Source organism: Salvelinus alpinus, chromosome 2 (assembly GCF_045679555.1).
Source record: "Salvelinus alpinus chromosome 2, SLU_Salpinus.1, whole genome shotgun sequence".
Taxonomy (NCBI): Eukaryota; Metazoa; Chordata; class Actinopteri; order Salmoniformes; family Salmonidae; genus Salvelinus; species Salvelinus alpinus.
In genome coordinates, this window is record NC_092087.1 from 79710361 (window position 1) to 79724902 (window position 14542).

Sequence of the window (14542 nt, forward strand, 5' to 3'; positions counted from 1 at the left end):
AAGTGTTCCTGAGTGGCCAAGTTATATTTAAATCAAAACTATGCCAAGACCTGAAAATGGTTGTCTAGCAAGGAACAACCAAATTCGACAGAGCATGACATTTTTTGAAAATAATAAAATGGCCAAAAGTTGAACAATCCAGGTGTGGAAAACTCTAAGGGTACTTCCCCAGAAAGACTCAAAGCTGTAGTCACTGCCAAATGTGCTTCTACAAAGTATTGCCTCAAGGGTGTGAATACTTACGTAACAGAGAAATTTCTGCATTTCATTTTCAATACATTTGTCAACATTTCCAAAAACATATTTACATTATGGGGGTAGTGTGTGTAGATAGGTAATTTTAAATATATATATACACACTTGAATTCAGGCTACAATTTGGGGGAATAGGTCAAGGGGTATGAATTATTTCTGAAGACACTATGTACCAGCAACACAACTTTAAACTGATTCTTTAAGCAAAATATTGAAAATAATTGGTATAATTTATAGGCAGAAATTAAATGGTTTATTAATCATTAAATCATGCAACAGTAGTATCAATTTCTTTGTCAAAGACCTGCTGAGGCACGTGGGCCTGTCACGTCTGCTGGAGTCCTGTTGCTTCTGCCGAGGACCTATTGCTTCTGCTGAGGTAAGGGCGCCTGCCAGATCTGCCGGGGTCCAGTTTCTTCTGCCAAAGCAAGGGCGCCTTCTGCATCTGCCAGTGTCCTGCCGCATGTGCCGGGGTCTTGTTATGTCTGCGGAGACACGGGCGCTATTACTTCTGCTGGGGCATAGGAGCCGGTTACTTTTGGTGCAGTTAGGGGAATATATCCATAATCACCTAGGAAACAAAGACAAAGTTAAAAATAGAAAAATGCCTCGTTTTGTTTAGGGGTAGATCAGCTTTAATTTTGCAGATAGAAGCTACAATCTAGCAATGTAATGCCTGCATCATTTCCAATCACACATACAATATTTTCCACTAACCCTACCACCCCTCCCCTAATTGGAGTAAACTAATGAACAATAGTTAAGCTTCTACATACAATCTATTTTACAATTTTGTTGGATTCTATATTGGAAAATACTTCATGTTAACATACTACTTTACATATATAATGAATATAAAACTCTAACAGCTTACAGATGGTGGGCAATTAAGGTCACAGTAATGAAAACTTAGGACACTAAAGAGGCCTTTCTAGTGACTCTGAAAAACACCGAAAGATGCCCAGGGTCCCTGCTCATCTGCGTGAACATGCCTTAGACATGCTGCAAGGAGGCATGAGGACTGCAGATGTGGCCAGCGCTACAGGGAGACAGGACGGACAGCTGATCGTCCTCGCAGTGGTAAACCACGTGAAACACCTGCACAAGATCGGTACATCCGAACATCACACCTGCGGGACAGGTACAGGACGGCAACAGCCGAGTTACACCAGGAACGCACAACCCCTCCATCAGTGCTCAGACTGTCTGCAATAGACAGAGAGGCTGGACTGAGGGCTTGCAGGCCTGTTGTAAGGCAGGTCCTCACCAGAAACAACGTCGCCTAGGGGCACAAACCCACTGTCGCTGGACCAGACACGGTTTTGTCTCACCAGGGGTGATGGTCAGATTCGCGTTTATCGTCGAAGGAATGAGCGTTACAGCGAGGCCTGTACTCTGGAGCGGGATCGATTTGGAGGTGGATGGTCCGTCATGGTCTGGGGCAGTGTGTCACAGTACAGGGAAGACATCCTCCTCCCTCATGTGGTAACCTTCCTGCAGGCTCAACCTGACATGACCCTCCAGCATGACAATGCCACCAGCCATACTGCTCGTTCTGTGCGTGATTTCCTGCAAGACAAGAATGTATGTTCTGCCATGGCCAGCGAAGAACCCGGATCTCAATCCCATTGAGCACGTCTAGGACCTGTTGGATCGGAGGGTGAGGACTAGGGCCATTCCCCCCAGAAATGTCCAGGAACTTGCAGGTGCCTTGGTGGAAGACTGGGGTAACATCTCTCAGAAAGAACTGGCAAATCTGGTGCAGTCCCTGAGGAGGAGATGCACTGCAGTACTTAATACAGCTGTTGGCCACACCAGATACTGACTGTTACTTTTTGACCCCCCCTTTGTTCAGGGACACATTATTACATTTCTGTTAGTCACGTCTGTGGAACTTGTTCAGTTTGTCTCAGTTTTTGAATCTTGTTATGTTCATACAAATATTTACACATGTTAAGTTTACTGAACATAAACACAGTTGACAGTGAGAGGACGTTTCTTTTTTTGCTGAGTTTATATAACTACGGTTATTTGAACCAAATCAATATGTAGAACAACCACTCACCTTTTGGGTTATGAGAACTGGTTCTCTCTCCAATTAGCAGGCAACATACCCAAGAAACTCTACAAAACATTCAAATGTTACAAAACTGTTAGACAATGGACAGAAACTAGATCAATAAATGGAACCGCTAACCTTAACAAGAGTTCTAAAGCCATAGCTATTTTTCTAAACAAAACCACAATCATATTCAGAACTAATGCAAATGTTTTGGTTGTTTCTTAAGAATCCCCAGACACTGCTAATCAATGGCTAATCAATGGCTGGCTTATAAGTGACAACTGATATACTCAGGTGTTGCTAATTGCCCAATGAAAGTCAGGAGATTCGATAATTGCCGATTTTATTTGTATGTCCCGTTGCCCCTGGTGCGTGGAGATTTCACGTAACGACCAATGGAATGGTCTAAAATGTGCCATGTGTTGGATTCTACGTTTTGAACATTGAGATATTAAAGACATGATAGATCAGACACATTGTATATTAAGGAGTGAAAGAGACTGGGTCTGTAGAAAGACAGCTGTGAAAGACAGCTGTGGAATGTGTTGGGTGGACAAGAGGAGAGCAACGTGTTGATACAGGGTAGACAGATGGACCTCTGTGGATTAGATGGAGGGGTTGAGGTCAGGAGGTGAGAACAAATTCCCTGAAGGGAGTAATAAGGGTTTGGTATCTTGTTACTCTTTTCCTGTTAAACCGTAAGATGTAAGGATTGGAGAGAAGGAGTGTCTTAAGTGGGATATATATATACCTGATATGGGAGAAATGTTGTGTTGTCTGAATTACAGCTGTACAGAACCTTTGGGAAGAATTAAACGTGGTTAAAGCTTCTCTAGTGTCCTTGAGTTAATTACTCTGAAAAATAAGAACCTAATACATGTAAAACCGGGTTAGCGTTGTTTGTTGTTTGGAACCGGGCTGAGCCAGGGTTGCGTTTAGTTTTTCAGGTTCTGGAACGTTCAATTGAAAGGAAACTGTGCCGCACCGAATGACCAGTTAAAAATGGGTGAACAGGGAGTACAGGAGGGGCTGAACACGCAGGTGCACCGGGCGGGGTTCAGACCCAGGGCCTCGAGCTTAATGATGAGCTTGAAGGGTACTATGGTGTTGAATGCTGAGCTATAGTCAATAAACAGCATTCTTACATAGGTATTCCTCTTGTCCAGATGGGGTAGGGCAGTGTGCAGTGAAACGGCATTGTCTGTGGATCTATCGGGCGGTAAGCAAATTGAAGTGTGCCTAGGGTGTCAGGTAAGGTAGAGCTGATATGACTAGTCTCTCAAAGCACTTCATGATGACAGAAGCGAGTGCTACAGTCATTTCAGATAGTCATTTCGTTTAGTTACCTTTGCTTTCTTGGGTACAGGAACAATGGTGGACATCTTGAAGCATGCGGGGACAGACTGGGAGAGATTATGGCCGTTAACACTCCAGCCAACTGGTCCGTGCATGCTCTGAGGACACGGCTAGGGATGTAGTCTGGGCCGGCAGCCCTGAAGGTTAACACGCTTAAATGTCTTACATGGGCCACAGAGGAGAGCCCACAGTCCGAATGCATGTGTAATGTGTTATTTGACACTTTTGCAAGTAGACAGCATTTCAACCACAAAATACACACCCAAGACTGAAGTTATCATTCTCAGCTTTAATTTCCTTAACCTGTCAAAATGACATTTGGCACAGGACCAATGTTTCCGATGTGTTATAGCATTCGACCAGGTACTTAAAACAATCTGACCTGTGTTAACAAAATGACTAATGCGTTCTATCAACCGACGGCATTCTGGTGAGCACTACTTTAGTCTTCTGGGGCATCAAGTCGACAGAAGAGAAGCTGCATGTATTAAACTATAGTTGACAAATGGCCTTCCTAAAATAATTAAGCAGAAACTGGTCTAAATTGGTGGTGAAAGTAGCCATTAAGGTTAATTATGGTGGATCAAACTGCACAGGTAGGCTTTGATTTGTTTGACAGACATCACACACCCACGATATGCAAAACGGAGCCTGCAAAAACAGGATTGAGATGTTTATATGCCACCATATCCAAGCAGCATATACCAAAACTAGGGTACAAGCTTTTTCAGGTTATTGTTAACGGCATATGTTTAAATGTCACAGAACAAAAACTGGAAATATGTGTGCATGTAAATGTGTTCAGCGGCTATAACAGAACAAAACTTTTTGTTTTTCAAACAGAATTTGAACAACCAGTAGCGAAGAAAAAATATATACACATTTGAAATCCAGAAGATTAGTAACTGAACCACATTCCCTTTTACTACAAATTGCACTGGCAACCAACACTGTTCTCAACCAGCAAGCCAAAAGGTAGACATTAACCACACAGTATTTCAAACACAGGAAATGCACTAAAGTGTTTAATATTTTATCATTCAAGTAATGCAGGGTAGCATGAGCAGCAGCAACTCCCTGGCGGAAGCAAAAGCATACAGTGGAAACTAAAAGAAAGTGTCAGCAACTCAGAATTGTCATCCAAAGGAAAGATCCACCATTAGAATTATGTTGATTAGTATGAAGGATTTCAAAATCAGAAAGCCAAGTTCAGATGAGTAAAAGTTGTCCCTTTAATAACAGGTTGCGAGTTTTTAGCAGGTGGGGATATGCTTGGTTCAGATGCCAAACGTCACTATGGTCCTTGAGAGCATCTCCGCTATCAAAAATGTCTAAACTCCCCAGGGGTGTAGCAAGTTTGGGAGTAGACAGCTTTGCCATTCTCATAAAACCAATATGTAACTATATTGGGATCAGAACTGACTGTTCAATGATACTGCCTTAATGCTACTGGAGCTGACACATTGAGTGCTTTCATTGTCACCGTCAGACCCAAAATCCTGAGAAACATCACTGCTGCTAAAATCCATGTTGCTTGAGGAGTTGGCCCTCCTGTTCAAGCCCTGTCGCTTCTGCCGAGGCATTTGAACCAGATTACGCACTTGATGAGGCACGGGATCCAATTTCTTCACCTAAGATATTTTGGCTTGCCGAGGCATTATGGGTGGCCGCTTGCGCGGCACTGTGGCCGGATGCTTCCGCTGCCGAGGCACCGTGGCCGGTTGCTTCGCCTAAGGTATTTGGGCCAGTCGTGACGCTTGCTGAGGCATTATGGGTGGCTGCTTCTGCTGAGGCACGGGAGCCAGTTGCGTCACCCGAGGTATTTGGGGCAGTCGTGACGCCTGATGAAGCACTGTGGCCAGTTGCTTCAGCTAAGGTATTTGGGCCAGTCGTGACACTTGATGAAGCATTGTGGGTGGCTGCTTCTGCTGCTGAGGCACGAGATCTGGATGCTCCACCTAAAGTATTTTGGCCAGTTGCCACACTTGCTGAGGCATTTTGGGTGGCTGCTTCTGCTGAGGCACGGGAGTCGGATGCTTCACCCAAGGTATTTGGGACAGTCGTGATGCTTGATGAAGCATTGTGGCCAGTTGTTTCACCTAAGGGATTAGGGCCAGTTGCAACACTTGCCGAGGCATTGTGGGTGGCCGATTCCGCTGCTGAAGCATTATGGGTGGCCGCTTGCGCGGCACTGTGGCCAGTTGCTTCCGCTGCCGAGGCACCCTGGCCAGCTGCTTCACCGAAGGTATTTGGGCCAGTCGTGGCACTTGAGGAATTGTGGGTGGCTGCTTCTGCTGCTGAGGCACGGGATCCGGTTGCTCCACCTGCCGAGGCACGGGAGCCGGTAGGTTCCACTGCATTGTGGCCGGTTCCTTTTAATTTATTTTGGGGAATATATCTATAATTACCTACGAAAGAAAAGAACGTTTCAAATCGTAAAATGCCAGCATTTGAAGTTCTGGGATTTATACAGTGTTATTTTTAACTAGAAAAGCAAACGGCTCTGGGAAACAAATAATAACGTCAGCTAGGGAACCAGCCAGCTAACAGTTCACTTAGCTTGAAATGAAACCACTTTGTCAAAATTAGAAATGTGTCATATCTGAAAATGTAGCTAGCTAATGCTACACTATAAACATGCATCATGGACGCGTCTCCCTGTTAGGAATGCCATACCACGGTTGCACGGTTTGAAGATGTAATCCGGAGACAGGGGTTTTGTCCACCTCTTTAGCTATCATACTCTAACTCCACTGATATTAAAACTTGATCCTCCAGAAAACAGAGAGCAACACTTATGCAGCTCCAATATACAAAACATTTTTTTTTAAGCAGCGTTCCACAGGATTACCAACACAGACTGACGAGCTCAAATAGACAGACGGCTTCAATATGGCAGACCAATCCGAACTCCTCTGTATGTCCATCCCACTCATTATCTCAGACAATCATGGCTAGTGAGAAGTTTGCTTACTATTACTGTGGCTTAACCAGCAAGGTAATTTAACAATTGTTTTTGTATTTACAGGTGACATACATGTTTGTTATTAAGGTACATGAAAGTTCACATGTTCGAGAAGGAATTTCTGCCAAAAAAACGCATTTAGATTTTTACGTTCAAACGGCTCTCCTGTGAAGTCGTCACTTGCAACATACACCTAGTTTCCTGAATCGAGTCACATGTGTTATTTCATAGTTTTGATGTCTTCACTATTATTCTACAATGTAGAAAATAGTAAAATTAAAGAACCCTTGAATGAGTAAGTGTGTCCAAATGCGAGTGCTACTGCATGGTAGACAAGAGATTGTCCGAGAACACAGAATTTATTTTTTTTACATGAAAGCAGACCATTGAATGCATATACAATTTCGTCCCGTGTCATGAGTCTTTGGCCAAACAGGCAGTCGACTACAGCAGGCAAATGTGTTCATTTGTGTCAATGTTTGTGAATGAGTTCCATGTGACACATTATGCTAGCTAAGCTTCCCTGCTAGTGCCTTGCCGGCTTCATCATTGGAACTTAATAAACCCATTTAAGGGCTGAATTCTCATACTAAGCAGTTAGATTAATAATTGGTTAAGAAAAATGTACAAGTTTAAGACAGTCTGTACAGAATATATTGTTAATTGATAGGTTAAACCATTCCAGGCATCGTAAAATCAAATACACTGGATCCATTCTATAGGAGCCTGTGGTACAATAAATGGATGAGGAGGAATGGGCTACAGGTGAAGAGTATTGAGGCACGTCAATGTAAAAGGCCCCATCAAAATCGTGTTGAAGCTAGAACGTTTTGAATGGGCTGCGTCTCAATCCACTGCATCCACCTGTCGCATCTGCGGTGGACAGGGGCCGAGCTACAGTGGTGTTGGTCAGACACCCCAAAAAGCAGTCTATAAACATCTATAGCGTCAGAACGGTTTGGCCTACAAACTATGACCATTATGGAAAATTGACTCCCGAACATAGTTACGTTTCCCTCTGACCCCACAATTGTAAGACGCATCTGAAGGTAACCCATACAAACAGAAGTATGGAGGTAGATGTGCCAACAGGGGTTTAAGTGACCAAAATAACATTTGAGCCATCACCTAGATATGGAACAGACACTGCTAAACTGATTTGACTTTGCCATGTGGCGTGGGCTATAGTATAAGGCAAAATACAAGTTTTAAACCAAAAGGTCACTCAATTCTAATAGCTAAATGAGCCATGGTCTGACCATCTAAAACCAGTTCCCTGTATGTTAAATTACTCACCAACAGCTTAGACTGAGGTTGAAGACCGTCTCACTGTATACAATGCATGCCTACATCTAAAGTACGAACATATGAGGAATGTCTGACAAATCACCCCTTGACAAATGCTTTCATGTAGACCCAAGCTTTTATTTTGAACAACCAGTAGCGAAGGTGAAAAGATTTGAAAAACCAAAGAATTAACTGAACAGTAGTCATTTTTACTACAGACTGCACACCACCTGTTCTCAGCAAGCATTGGACATGAGAACCAATATCTCAGAGACAAGGCATTTTTTAAAGTAAAATTGTTTATGGATTCCAGCATGCTAGAGCAGCAAGAGCACCAGCAACTTCCTGGTTGAAACAAAAGCAGAAAGAACTGCAGTGTCAGCAACACAGAATGTTAAGTAACCAATGTCAAAAACAATTCTCACCATTAGAGCTTCTAGAGGATGAATCCATTACATTTTCCTGTTGATAGATATGGTTAGTACAAAGGACTTCAAATTCAGAGCAAAGTTCAGACCAGGTTAAAGTTATCCATTACCTTGCAGAAAGCTTCACTAGTGGTGGATATATGCTTGGTGCACCAATGCCAACATAACTGTCCTTGGGAGCATTTCCACTGTCAACAGGCATAGCCTCCCTAGGAGTGTAGCGGGTTTGGGAGAAGACAGTTCTGCCATTCTTGTAGTGCGATTCGGAACGGTAGGAATAGATTGGGATGACACCCGACTGTTCAACAATGCTGGCCTGAGAACTAGCAGAGGGACTATCTTCAGTGCTCTCGTAGTGCTTCTGCTGAGACATTGGGGCCAGTTGTTTCTGTGGCATTTGAGCTACATGCCATAATTGCTGAGGCATGGGGGTCAGTTGCTGCTGTGGCACGGCAGTGTGTTGCTTCCGCTGCTGGGATCTTTGAGCTGGATTCCTCACTTGCTGGTGTATGGTGGCCAGTTGGTTCTGCTGCGGTTCAGCAGCCGGTTGCTTCTGCGGTATTTGACCTGGTTGGCACTCTTGCTGAGGCATGTCGGTCAGTTGCTTCTGCGGTAGAGGCGTGGAGGCCGGTTGCTTCTGCTGCTGGGGAAATTGAGCTGGATGCCACACTTGCTGATGCGTCTGCGGCATGGCGGTCAGTGCAGCGACTTGTTGCTTATGGACCATTCTACCTGGATACCACACGTCGTGAGGCTTCTGCGCCAAATGCCACACTTGCTGAAGCATGGCAGCCGGTTGCTTATGCTGCTGGGGCATTTGAGCGGATTGCCACAGTTGTTGGGGTATGGCAGTCAGTTCCTTCTGCGGTAGATGCATAGGGGCTGGTTGCTTCTGCTCCTGGGGAAATTGAGCTGGATGCCACACTTGCTGGGGTGGCTGGGGCATGGCGGTCGATTGAATTTGCTGCTGAGGTTCAGTAGCTGGTTGATTTTGCTGCTGATGCATTTGAGCTGGATGCCACACTTGCTGGGGTATAGCTGTTGGTTGTTCCTGCAGTATAGGCTTTGGGGTCAGTTGCTGCTGGGGCATTTGGGCTGGATACATCTCTTGCTGGGGCATAGTGGTCAGTTGCTTCTGCGGTTGAGGCATTGGGGCTGGTTGCTTCTGCTGCATGGTGGCCAGTTGTTTCTGCTGCTGGGGCATTTGAGATGGATACCATGCTTGCTGGAGTATAGCTGTTGGTTGTTCCTGCAGTATAGGCATTGGGGTCAGTTGCTGCTGGGGCATTTGAGCTGGATACATCTCTTGCTGGGGCATAGTGGTCAGTTGCTTCTGCGGCAGAAGCATGGAGGCCAGATGCTTCTGGGGCATTTGAGCTGGAGACCACACTTGCTGGGCCAAGGCGGTCAGTTGCTTCTGCTGCTGAGGTTCAGCGGTTGGTTGCTTCTGGGGCATTTGAGCTGGATACCACATTTGCTGAGGTTGCTGGGGTATGGCGGTCAGTTCCTTCTGCGGTAAAAGCATTAGGGCTGGTTGCTTCTGCTGCTGGGGATTTTGAGCTGGATGCCACTCTTGCTGAGGCATGGCGGTCAGTTCCTTCTGCGGCAGAGGCATGGAGGCCAGATACTTCTGGGGCATTTGAGCTGAATACCTCACTTGCTGGGGTATGTTGGCCGGTTCCTGTTGCTGCTGGGGCATGTGCACAGGATGCAACTCTTCCCACGTTATGGTGGCCGGTTCCTTCTGCTGCTGGGGACATTGAGCTGAGGTCCACACTTGCTGGGCCAAAACGTTAGGTTGCTTCTGGGGCATTTGAGCTGGATACCACACTTGCCGAGGTTGCTGGGGTATGGCAGTCAGTTCCTTCTGCGGTAAAGGCATTGGGGCTGGTTGCTTTTGCTCCTGGGGAAATTGCGCTGGATGCCACACTTCCTGAGGTAGCTGGGGCATGGCGGTAGGTTCAATTTTCTGCTGAGGTTCAGCGGCCGGTTGCTTCTGCAGCTGGGGTTTTTGAGCTGGATACCATGCTTGCTGGGGCATGGCGGTCGGTTGCTGCTGTGGTATGGTGGCCGGTTTCTGTTGCTGCTGGGGCATGTGCACAGGATGCAACTCCTGCTGCTGAGGTTCAGCAGCCGGTTGCTTGTGCAGCTGGGGCATTTGAGCTGGAGACCACACTTGCTGTGCCAAGGCGGTCAGTTGCTTCTGCTGCTGAGGTTCAGCGGTTGGTTGCTTCTGGGGCATTTGAGCTGGATACCACATTTGCTGAGGTTGCTGGGGTATGGCGGTCAGTTCCTTCTGCGGTAAAAGCATTAGGGCTGGTTGCTTCTGGGGATTTTGAGCTGGATGCCACTCTTGCTGAGGCATGGTGGCTTGCTTCTGGACCATTTTAGCTGGATACCACACGTCATGAGGCTGCTTGGGAATAGGGGCCGGTTGCCACACTTGCTGAAGCATGGCAGCCGGTTGCTTATTCTGCTGGGGCATTTGAGCGGATTGCCACAGGTGTGGTGGAATGGCGGTCAGTTCATTCTGCAGTTGACGCATAGGGACTGGTTGCTCCTGGGGAAATTGAGCTGGATGCCACACTTGCTGAGGCTGGAGCATGGCGGTCAGTTCAATCTGCTGCAGAGGTTCAGCGGCCAGTTGCTTCCGCTGCTGGGGCTTTTGAGCTGGATTCCACACTTGCTGGGGTATGGCAGTCAGTTTCTTCAGCAGCATTTGAGCTGGATGCAACACTTGCTGAGGTTGCTGGGTTAAGACGGCCGGTTCTTTCTGCTGGTGAGGTTCAGTAGCTGGTTGCTTTTGCTGCTGGGGCAATTGAGCTGGATGCCACACTTGCTGGTGCATGGTGGCCGGTTGCTTCTGCGGTGGAGGCATTGGGGCTGGTTGCTTCTGGGGCATGGTGGTCAGTTCCTTCTGCTGCTGAGGACCAGTAGCTGGTTGCTTTTGCTGCTGGGGAATTTGAACTGTATACCACACTTGCTGAGGTAGCTGGGGTATGGAGGCCTGTTCCTTCTGATGCTGAAGTACAGTAGCTGGTTGATTCCAGGGTATTTGAGCTGGATACAACACTGCTTGAGGCTGCTTAGGATAACTGGCCGGTAGAGTCTGCTGTTGGATCATGGCGGCCGGTTGTTTTTCCTGCTGGGGCATTTGAACTGGATACCACATTTTCTGAGGTCCCTGGGGCATGGGGGCTAGTTGCTTTTGCAGGATGGCGGCCAGATGTTTCTGTTGCTCTTCGGTCAGCTGCGCTTCTAAGGGAGCTGTTGGAGAGTTGTAATTACCATATCCTTTAGACCTAAGTGAGCCTGCATCAAGCCATGCTGCATGAGAACCTGGTGCAGAATACCCATCACCTAGGTTAGAAGAAAGTAAAGTAAGATCCCAGCCTTTGAAGTTATTGGATCAACACTGTTACTTGAAATTAATGTGTAGAAACTCACTTGATGTAGAACAGGTTATCCCGCCAATTAGCAGGCAACAAAGCCAAAAAACTCTTTAAAAAAGAAAGTCTGTTAAAAACAAAGCTACCTGTAACACCTGAAGGACAAGGGAAACTAGATCAATACTTTAAAAACCTACCTGAAAGCGATTCCAATCATCACGGCCATTTTGCGTCTCAAAACCTCCCCAGTAATCAGAACTAATGGCCGGTATAAGCCCTAGCATAATATCCCTTTTGCTGTATCTGGCAGGCTTTTTGGTTGCTCCTTTTAAACAAATCCCAGACCCTTCTAATGTCATTGGCTAATTAAGGACAGCTGTAAGCCCCTGAACTACATTTGATTCCTAATTCCAAATTGACCCCTAAATCCTACACCCTGGCCTAAACACTTCTGTGAATCAGAAATGATTGAATAGGTTTAAGCAATATGGCCACAATTGCATCCAGCCTATCAGAAGGCAAGGTGAAGCAATTACCATATTGCTTTAACCTATCTGATCGTTTCAAATGCCCATAAGTGACTAAGTGATAGGTGTAGGGGCTAGGGGTTGATTTGGAATGCAGTAATTTACTCAGGTGTGGTTGATTCTCTAATTGAGTTCCTGACAGGTTAAGGCCACTAATTACTCCCCTCACCTACAGTAGTTGTCTAGGTCTTAATTGAAAGGAAAAAACAAAAACCTACAGACACTAGGCCCTCCATGGAATGAGTTTGACACCCCTGCTCTAAAGTAGGAAACACATTTTGTCTTGGCACTTCATTGATCGGTTTAAATTATTGCTTGTACAAAATTCACTTGGTTCATTTGAAGATTAGAGGCTATATGAGCAGTTAGGCAACATTATTTTACACAGCCTTCTTTTCATTCAGCATAGCAACATTAGATGATTAACAGTTTCATTTGCACATAGTGCAACATCTTTGACAAATTCTGAATTCAGACAGATGCCAATTAAACACTCACATTATGCAAACACTGCACACACATAGGCTTTTGATGATCTGAGTCTTTAATTTTTCAGAGGCAAACATATAGTAGGGCTGGTTTGAGTGGCAGGGCTAAAGCAACTGACTGTAGACCAAAGTCAAGAAGTAAAGTCAGGAGAGGTGCATCTGCGACAACTGAAATTTGGATACTAATGTCGTTTTCCAACAGCAAGGCTCAGATCACCATGGCAGTGTTGCCATTGTTTATAAAAGGTTTCCTTTATATTGTCAAAAAAACGTGTCTCCAACACCCACTAACAAACCTGAAATAATTAGTGTGTACATTATACAATCAATAAATGAGAGAGAGCCTCAATCACATCATTAATTTATGCACTGTAGGCTACACATGAATTTTAGCAAGTTGGTTCCTGTTTCAGTCATGTTTTTGGTCACATTTGCATGGGTCGAACAAAAACACTAATGATTGGTTGACAATAGAGCCACCCACAATGCAGGTGATGGATGCAGGAGGAGGTTGGTGAAGAGCAACTGCAGAAACTTGGAGTCAAATCTTCATGACCTTTGATCACATGACTTTTGTCAAGTTCATGCAGTCTACATATAGACCCACGTCAGAAATGTTTTAGCCCTAGAATGCAACACACTTTCAAAGGAGGTGACCAACAATTGTCACCGACTTGACAACAGTGATCCCCTAGAAGGTGCCCACTATCTCCATGAAATGTCTCCCTCATGTGGATGAAATAAAACACAAGACAACAACCCATCACATCATCCTCTGATCGTCTACCCTCTTTTGTGGACGCATTTTTTCCAATGTTGTCTCAACTTTGATTGCAGTACACATCCACAAACACAGACACTCGAATGCAGCTGTTTAGATACTGTAGCTATGCATACATCTCCAGCCCTTTCAAACTCAACATCTGCCAAGTAGTATTTTCCCTATTCTGTCTGATGTTTCCGCTTGGCACTCCATCCCTACTAATTATCCTTAATTCCAAGTCTTTGCCTTGAAAATTCCCATCCACTTTTTAAGGAATTTATTTGGATCAACTTTTCCTTCTCTTTGGTGTGTTGTTTTCTTCTCCTGTTTCTTTCAGCACAGCAGTCAGATAATCTGGTCTTTTTTCTGGTCTTTTATATTCACCCCAAGTGCTCCAATCCTTCTTTACTTTATTGTACGGCCCTTAATGTCTAGAAATCTGCACTCACTCCCCTCTTCCACTGCTGTAGGCTGGCCAACAGTGACTGGATCTTTCATGTACAGTTGAAGTCGGAAGTTTACATACACTTAAGTTGGAGTCATTAAAACTCGTTTTTCAACTATTCCACACATTTCTTGTTTACAAACTATAGTTTTGGCAAGCCGGTTAGGATATCTACTTTGTGCATGACACAAGTCATTTTTCCAACAATTGTTTACAGACAGATTATTTCACTTATAATTCACTGTATCACAATTCCAGTGGGTCAGAAGTTTACATACACTAAGTTGACTGTGCCTTTAAACAGCTTGGAAAATTCCATAAAATGATGTCATGGCATTAGAAGCTTCTGATGGGCTAATTGACATAATTTGATTCATTTGGAGGTGTACCTGTGGATGTATTTCAAGGCCTACCTTCAAACTCAGTGCCTCTTTGCTTGACATTATGGGAAAATCAAAAGAAATCAGCCAAGACCTCAGAAAGAAAATGGTAGACCTCCACAAGTCTAGTTCATCCTTGGGAGCAATTTCCAAAGACCTGAAGGTACCGCGTTCATCTGTACAAACAATAGTATGCA

General features: G+C 45.0%; 1 protein-coding gene and 1 long non-coding RNA gene across 7 annotated transcripts; both read right to left on the bottom strand.

Annotated features, from left to right (window-relative positions):
• Window positions 1–485: 485 nt before the first annotated feature.
• Window positions 486–2575, bottom strand: LOC139551273 (uncharacterized). Its single transcript, XR_011670239.1, has 3 exons — window positions 2453–2575; window positions 2321–2379; window positions 486–826 (listed from the first exon to the last, which is right to left on the bottom strand). It is a non-coding gene; the product is annotated as an uncharacterized lncRNA (long non-coding RNA).
• Window positions 2576–6011: 3436 nt separating this feature from the next.
• Window positions 6012–12052, bottom strand: LOC139544421 (involucrin-like). 6 transcript variants are annotated; one of them, XM_071351530.1, is made up of 5 exons: window positions 11940–12052; window positions 11801–11853; window positions 11409–11713; window positions 8464–11171; window positions 8043–8270 (listed from the first exon to the last, which is right to left on the bottom strand). In XM_071351530.1, exons 1-5 carry the CDS (start codon window positions 11966–11968, stop codon window positions 8243–8245), a joined length of 3123 nt encoding a protein of 1040 aa, XP_071207631.1. In that variant the 5' UTR covers window positions 11969–12052; the 3' UTR covers window positions 8043–8242. The 6 variants fall into 6 exon arrangements, with proteins under 6 accessions (XP_071207612.1, XP_071207631.1, XP_071207622.1 ...); XM_071351521.1 differs by having other exon boundaries at window positions 8464–8791; window positions 8822–11713; XM_071351502.1 differs by adding an exon at window positions 8351–8387 and having other exon boundaries at window positions 8464–11713.
• Window positions 12053–14542: the final 2490 nt, after the last annotated feature.